This window comes from Physeter macrocephalus, chromosome 6 (assembly GCF_002837175.3).
Source record: "Physeter macrocephalus isolate SW-GA chromosome 6, ASM283717v5, whole genome shotgun sequence".
In the NCBI taxonomy this organism is placed as follows: Eukaryota; Metazoa; Chordata; class Mammalia; order Artiodactyla; family Physeteridae; genus Physeter; species Physeter macrocephalus.
This window is the reverse complement of record NC_041219.1, coordinates 32994694-33002661: the sequence shown is the minus strand read 5'-3', so window position 1 is coordinate 33002661 and position 7968 is coordinate 32994694. Positions and strand designations below refer to the sequence as shown.

Genomic DNA, 7968 nt, shown 5'->3' with positions numbered 1-7968 from the left:
TTTGTGTCATCTTTAATTTCTTTCATCAGTGTCTTATAGTTTTCTGCATACAAGTCTTTTGTCTCCTTAGGTTGGTTTATTCCTAGATATTTTATTCTTTTTGTTGCCGTGGTAAATGGGAGTGTTTTCTTAATTTCACTCTCAGATTTTTCATCATTAGTGTATAAGAATGCCAGAGATTTCTGTGCATTAATTTTGTATCCTGCTACTTTACCAAATTCATTGATTAGCTCTAGTAGTTTCCTGGTAGCCTCGTTAGGATTCTCTATGTATAGTATCATGTCATCTGCAAACAGTGACAGCTTTACTTCTTCTTTTCCTATTTGGATTCCTTTTATTTCTTTTTCTTCTCTGATTGCTGTGGCTAGAACTTCCAAAACTATGTTGAATAAGAGTGGTGAGAGTGGGCGACCTTGTCTTGTTCCTGATCTTAGTGGAAATGGTTTCAGTTTTTCACCATTGAGAACAATGCTGGCTGTGGGTTTGTCATATATGGCCTTTATTATGTTGAGGAAAGTTCCCTCTATGCCTACTTTCTGCAGGGTTTTTATCATAAATGGGTGTTGAATTTTGTCAATTTTGATTGTATACAGTTTTACAGTCATTTTCGTTTCTCATTTGATTCACACCACGACTCTTTGAGACCGGCAACAATATGTAATCTCTAAATTCTGTTTTAACAATATCTGAAAGAGGGACAGAGGTTATTTGAATTGTCCAAGGTAGCCAAGTTAGTAAGTACTAGTAGAAAGTTGGGACTTCAAACCAGATCTTCTGGTTCTCAGCTGCTTTTGTTATTCATAAGTATTGAATTCTTTTTACCACTTTGTAAGTTATTTATCTCAGAATAGATGACCCTATATAACAACTTTTACGTGGCAGAGAGGTGAGAAGCATAGAAACTGGACAAACTTCAGGTTTTCTTCTGATTTTCAGACTGTTTTTGCCAAAGGTGATTTGAAGGAAGCCTTTTTACTTTTAAAGGATTTTATTTTTATTTGGGGCAAGAACTAATATTTGTATAGTGTTTTACTGTTTATTGAGTGGCTTCTCTTTTATGTTCTCGTTTACTATTCTTACCAGTCTTGAGCAATAGGCACTATTATTATTATTTATATTATTTTCTACAGGAAAGAAAAAGAAAAATGAGACTAAATACTCTAGGGGTCATATCATTAGGTAGTTTGCATAGCTGGGACTTTAAATTCAAGTCATTTAAATTCAAAGCTTATAAAATAATACTGATTTTAGAAAAGAAATGTTAAAATGAGGTTTATTTTTATTTTCTCTGAAATCTTATCATTAGAAACTGCGTCAGTGATAGAATTTGTCTCATAAATGAATTTCCCTCTTAAAATCATTTCTTAGCCTTGGAGGAGGAAGATGAAAGAGTGCACAAGTATAAACACCACACATTCAAAGTATGTTCTGTGCCATGGCTAAAAGATATTAAATTTTTTTTTCAACCTTGGGCTTATACTGCAGGGTCTCTTTCCTACTGTGCTGCTTTCTCTTTTATATGTATCTTCAATCCCTTATTCCATTTCTGTGTAGGAATGATGTGTAAACTCCCTAAATGTCTCTTGGTAGTACGATAACTTTTTTTTGTAAACAGGGAGTTTGCTTGCATCTCAACTCTTCCTTCAGACTAAATCTCAGATACAGGTTATCTGGAAATACTCCCTTTTTGAAAAAGATGAGAGGAGGTATTCTTTTAAGTTATTTGACTAAATTTGTTCAGTTAATAAAATTAGATAAATTTTGCTGAAATGAATTCTATTATGTAGTTTTATGGTTAGTCAGTGCTCTGTGTGTGTATGGTGGTGGCTTGTTCCAGGTAAGTAAAATAGCCAAATGTTGAAGAGGCAAACTCTTAAACCCAATTGTATTTCTCAATACCTTGAATGATTACTCTAAATTGCCAGCCAGTATCTAGTATACTTTTATAATTATCTGTTTAATAAATGCTGCATTGTTCAGCATGTTTTCTTTTCTGTTGTATTCTTTTGGTTTTTCTACTTCTTAGGGACATAGTTCTCAAACTGCTTCAATATGAGGCATCAACAAATGTAGCAGACAACAAAGGTTATTTTCCTATTCACCTGGCTGCCTGGAAAGGAGATGTGGAAATTGTGAAGATTCTTATTCATCATGGACCATCGCATTCCAGAGTCAACGAACAGGTGCACTTGACAAATATTTGCTCATGCTATGATTTTTTGAGAGTTTTGCGGCGCCAAAGACACATTGAAAAATCGATTATTTCTATCTTTACCCTGCCAAAGACCTTTCTACTGCTGAATTTCCTAAAGGAGAAAGTTGAAAACTTCTTTGGCATTTGTATATGGTACATTAGCACTAAGTTGGACATTTGTAAAGATATTTGTTAGCAAGAAAATCCCACATAAAGGAAGTAGTTGTAGTATTTTTGCCTGCTTTACATAAGCATCCATTTTATATTTATTGAATATTTAGAAATAGAAGAGAATTCACATTTGTAATGTGAATTAGTTTTTCTTAATAAAATTTTAAATGCTAAAATGGTGACAACTACATTTGCATAATGCTTTACCATTTACATAGCACTTTCACATTAAGTACAATTTTGTGAATTAAAATGCAAAATACAATGTATACAGTTGCTAGTCACATATTAAATTAAGAATTTCCTGTGTGTGTAGAGATTATATCTATATCTACACATATATATATTATATCTATATCTACACATATATATATATTTTTATACACACACACACACACACACACACACACACACACACACACACACACACACACACACACACACCCGCCCAGAGTAAGTTGAGTAAAACACAGCAGCAGGATGATACTGATAGATAAAGTCAAAATATTTGCAAGTATATAGTATCCATGTTTCATATAATGCATATATTTAAAAAGTAATGCCATTCTAGGTATTCTAAATAAATAAGACCACAGATTCCAGAAAGTAAAATACAGTCCTCTAGTACAGTATGATAACATCTTGAGCTCTGCATGCCCCCTACTGTTCTCATTTTGTAAAACTATATTTGAAAACCAGCATGTAGTCCAACAACTGAATTACAAATATGGCATTAAGCTGCAGGTTGGCAGTTATTCAATATCAATGGAAGTAGGTTACTCCAGGGTAAGCACATCTAATGAAGTACAATTAGCATATTGTTCAAATGGATATAGACTTTGCAGACCTTTGACTGAAATTCAGATTAAAGAATAAAAGGTAACACTTGCCAGCTGTGAACAGCAAAGGGAAGAAAAATGTATATTTTTTTCTTACATCAAAAGGCAGTTGTATAAAGAACTAATCAAGAAAAATGTTTTATTAATTGGAACACTGTCATTAATATTTAGTGCAATAAAATCTCTGTTTACAGATTATAAAATACAGAATATTTTTTATGAGAATACACTCATTAATTCAAATCTATAAAAAATGACCGATATGGCTATCTTTTTTGGCATATCATGCTAAAAGGAAATTTATGAGAATGCTGACTGTTCCTCAGAAAACCAAGTTAAAATATCATTCGTGGAATGAGCCATCTGGTGGTTATTCTTAAAACTGTTTGAATGCCCCAAAGCAAACCTGAAATAATAAGATGGAAAAACAAACCAAGGTTAAGCAAGGGAATGTTAGTTTCTCCAAACAATATTTTTAAAATGACATGAAAATAAGAAAGAAAAACCCTAGAATTTATTTACATTTGAAAGCTGAATATTTTAAATGGCATATAACTGTAATGGTGTGTTTTAAAGAGAAACAGTTATTTTTTGTGATGTTGAATAAATCAATTTAAATATAAAAAAGGTTTTTTTGAGGTGATTGGACTTCAGAATTCCTTTTTCACTTCTCTTGCTTTATGTTGTGGTTTCTATTGGAAACAAGTTGAAATTTCTTGAGGTTTTTAATACCATGCTTTCAGTATTCTTTTGTTTGTTATTATGTATATACGCTTTTAGTGCTAACATAGTTCTCTCATTCAATGTCATTTCTTCTAAAAGTTTCTGATGTAGGAATTTTGTTTTCACAGGTAAATTCTGATTTTAGCTTTATTTCTTTTTTCCCCACGAATGAGACAGAAATATGCTAATTAATTATAAGCCTTTAAGTACTTAAGCAATAGAGGGCAGGAATGAAAATGGTAATGAACATTTACTGAGGCCTATGCTAACCAGGCACTGTGCTAAGCACTTTTACCTGTGATATGTTATTTACTTAGTTCTCGCAATCCTCTGAAGTGATTTTTATCACTTCCGTATTATAGATGGGAAATCAGGCTCAGTAAAGCTAAGTAACTCTTCTAAGTTCACACATTACTGAGTAACTTAAACTGAGACTTGTATTCAGATCTCTGTAATTCCAGAGCCCTCCACAATAGCACATTGGTATTCTCAGTGGTAAATCCTATCACTTATGGAGTGTTTACTATATACCAGGCATTGTGCAGAGTACTTCATCTACATTATCTTTCTAAGCTCTACCACAGCCTGAAGAGGTAGGTATTAATTACTGTTCCTACCTTATATATGGGGAAAGTACCTTAGAGAGATTAAGTAACTTGCCCATGATACCACAGCTTCTAAGAAATGCAGCCAGTATTTGAATTCAGGTTTTTCTGATCCAAAGCTCAAGCTTTTAACCAGTAATACACTATGTTATAATGTTAAAATTATGCGTAATTGTCAGGATTTCATTCTGATTTCTGAATGCTGTCTTTGGTTTCTAATACAACTTTTCTTGTATTTTAAACTTTCTTTAAAAGTAATTCTACCTTATGTTTTAATGTTTAAAACTTATAAGGCATTTTCCTGTATGTTATCTCCTTTGATTTATAAGCTGTATTCTAACGTTATAGGGAAGGTAATATTCTAATTTTACAGTAAGATAAGTTAAGAGAGATAGAGTGATTTATTGTTGCTAATAAGTACATGTTAGCACTTCAACCTGGATCACCATTTTATATTGCCTTAGAATTAGTAGTCAACTTAGGGTGACATAATTTTGAAAATAAAGTGGACTCTGCCCTGATTTTGGTTTTTATATTTGCCACATCCTTCCTGTCTTTTGTCAACAGGTTTATTTCCTTTCTTCTGTTGTTATGTGTGTTTTCAATTTATATTTCTCTGTATATTCGTTTCCCTCCTGCCTTTCCTTCCTCTTTCCTTTTCTTCCACCTTCTCTTCCTCTTTTCTTCTGTATTTTAACATTAGAGCAAAAACCAGAGGAACCTTATCTCATAAGTATATTCCCTTGCCATTCACCAAAACTCAAATCCAGCTAGTGTTAGATAGTTTCCATTAGTTTGACTTTGAAGTAAGATCTTTGGTAAATAGCTTTTGTTAGCCAGTTTCATACTGCCACCCATTGTCTGGAAGTGTCCTAATTTTTCAGAGAACACTCATCTGGTAAAAAAGAAGGAATTCAAAACAGTTTAAGAATATTTAATGTAGACATACTAGCAATTATTAATTAGTGCTTTATCACAGCCTATTTATTTCAAATTGGATTTCTTTAGACCACTAGTGAGTATGGACATGAGTATACAACCATGCCTTTTGTAAAGGTAGCACAGTTGTGGTCTTCACTGACGTGACAAGCCAAGTGTGTGTTCGATATTATGGATAAACTCTATGAACATTTTCTCCTGAGTAAGTCTTGAATGATTGAAATAACTTTTTCTTGAGATCTGAACAGTGATAACTGGAGTTAATAGAAAAATTTCAGTTTTGCACTTATAATTTCTTAGGCTAAGGCCTTTGCAAAGGTAGAGAGGTCTTTGAGGTATTGTTTCATAATTTACTTTTCTTTTCCTCAAAGAGGTAGTATATCTTAAAAAATGAGATTGAATCTATTTTCAACCAACGGGAAATTTGGTTTGGTCAGGAGGCATATTTCTATATCATATTTTCATGGTTTAAGGTAATAAGATTGATTTTTAAATCAGGTTTATAAAACTTGGCCAGATAATAAAATCAGGGAGTGCAAGCCTCTATGTTGTCAGTCTGTGAGGAAATAGACTATGATAACACATTTAAACTAAGAACAGGAATGGCTCCCCCAAAATGCTGGAAAAAACAATACCTCCAGCTGGATTCCCCATCTGTCAGATCTTAACTTTTTGTTGACTGTCTTCAAGGAGTAGCTTTTCCTTTGCATTTGGCCTTCAAATGCCCTCTTTTGATACTTGTTTTGGAAAAGTAAAGTAGTAAGAAGACTTTTCTGTGCTTTTTTTCCCCCATCACACCTCTTTTTAAGTTTTCAAATCTTCCCTCTACTCTCAACTTACTTATCTGCATTGTTTTATCATCCAGAGCAAGGCTGAGTTACTTTCTGGAGCGATAAGATTTGTTTGGGTTTGTACCCTTAGAACAGCTATCTAAGCAGCTACTTCCTATTTCAACTCAGTTGTTGTTCTTTTGGGCAAAATCTATAGAAATTCTGCTTTCAGATCACTAGTTCCATGTTTTTCTTCCTTGGCAGTAAAGAAACACATGGCAGGCAGTGTGGTACAGTGGAAAGAGCATAAATGGGTTTTTGATTCTGACGGATACAGGTTCCAAAAGATCCTGAAACTGCTTGGGCATGTAATTTAACTTTTTTGTATTTTAGTTTCCTCATCCATGAAGTGGAGATGTTAATACCAATCTTGTAGGATCATTTGTAAGGGTTAAAGGAGACAATGTATGTAAAGTTTTTAGACACTCAACAAATGGTAGTAATAATAGTTTCTATTGTGGAAGATGGTATTAAAAATACCAACTTTGGGTCTAGGCTATTTAGGTTCAAATTCTGGCCCCAATACTAAATGGCTGTATAATTGAAGGGCAGTTATTCAACTACTTACTACCTCAGTTTCCTCATCTGTAAAATGGGGATAATGATAATAATATTTATCTCCTAGTGAGGATTAGATGAGTAAACATGAAATGCAACTGTGCCTGGCACATAGTGATAGCTATGATGATGACTCTGATGATGACATCCTCCCTTGCTCTCTAGAACCCTCATTTAGGACATTGCATTTTTGTTACTAAAATTTCTTGTTCACATTTCTCCTGATTGACCCTTCTGCCTCCTGACCTAGTCATACTGCATATACCTACACCATCTGCCCAAAGAATCTGAAAGGGTACAGCTCCCTTGCAACTGGGTTCAGTTTTCTCCATTTTAACATTTTTTATTCTGCTAATTAAATTCCTGGGAAAATCTCATTGATTTTCAACTGAAACACTTATAAGCTACACGTGTAATACTGTGATACTCCTTATAACTTGTATGGTATGGGTATGGTCTGCTTCTCAATCCATGATTATATTTCAAAAAATATGGTTTAATCTTAGGGCCAGTATGTCTTTGTTCTCTTTGCAAAAGAAGCACTGATTTATATTTAAACAAAAGATAAAATGAAACTGAACTTGGGAAGCCTTTCTGTAAATCTTTCATTATCAAAGAATGTACTATCTCAACTATCTTTTGGAAAGCCAGTCTGTTAAAAGTGTATTATAATTCTTATTAATCTCTCTCATTAACAAATGTCATAGAGGCACGATGCACAGTGCAGATAACACTGACCATCTGGGCCCAGCAGGGCTACTGGCTAACATGGCTAAATCATTTATCACTCTTGGAAGTTGGAATATACAGTGTAGGGAAAAGTTTGATTTTTTTCATTTGAAGTTATAAAAATAAAATGTGATATTTTTGGTGTAACAAATGATAGGTACTAGTATCAAATATAAAATTCTGGGCTTCCCTGGTGGCGCAGTAGTTGAGAATCCACCTGCTGATGCAAGGGACACGGGTTCGTGCCCTGGTCCAGGAAGATCCCACATGCCGCGGAGCGGCTGGGCCCATGAGCCATGGCCGCTGAGCCTGTGCGTCCGGAGCCTGTGCTCTGCAATGGGAGAGGCCACAACAGTGAGAGGCCCGCGTACCACAAAAAA

General features: G+C 34.1%; 1 protein-coding gene across 6 annotated transcripts in view; it reads left to right on the top strand.

The window, feature by feature from the left end:
- The window catches only part of ANKS1B (ankyrin repeat and sterile alpha motif domain containing 1B), a 1202038-nt gene that overhangs the window by 202701 nt on the left and 991369 nt on the right, over positions 1 to 7968 (top strand). For all 6 annotated transcript variants that reach the window (XM_024127226.1, XM_024127225.1, XM_024127224.1 and 3 more), the window contains exon 3: positions 2027 to 2183. In XM_024127226.1, the coding sequence (XP_023982994.1) occupies positions 2027 to 2183 (157 nt within the window). The remainder of the gene's footprint in view (positions 1 to 2026; positions 2184 to 7968) is intronic.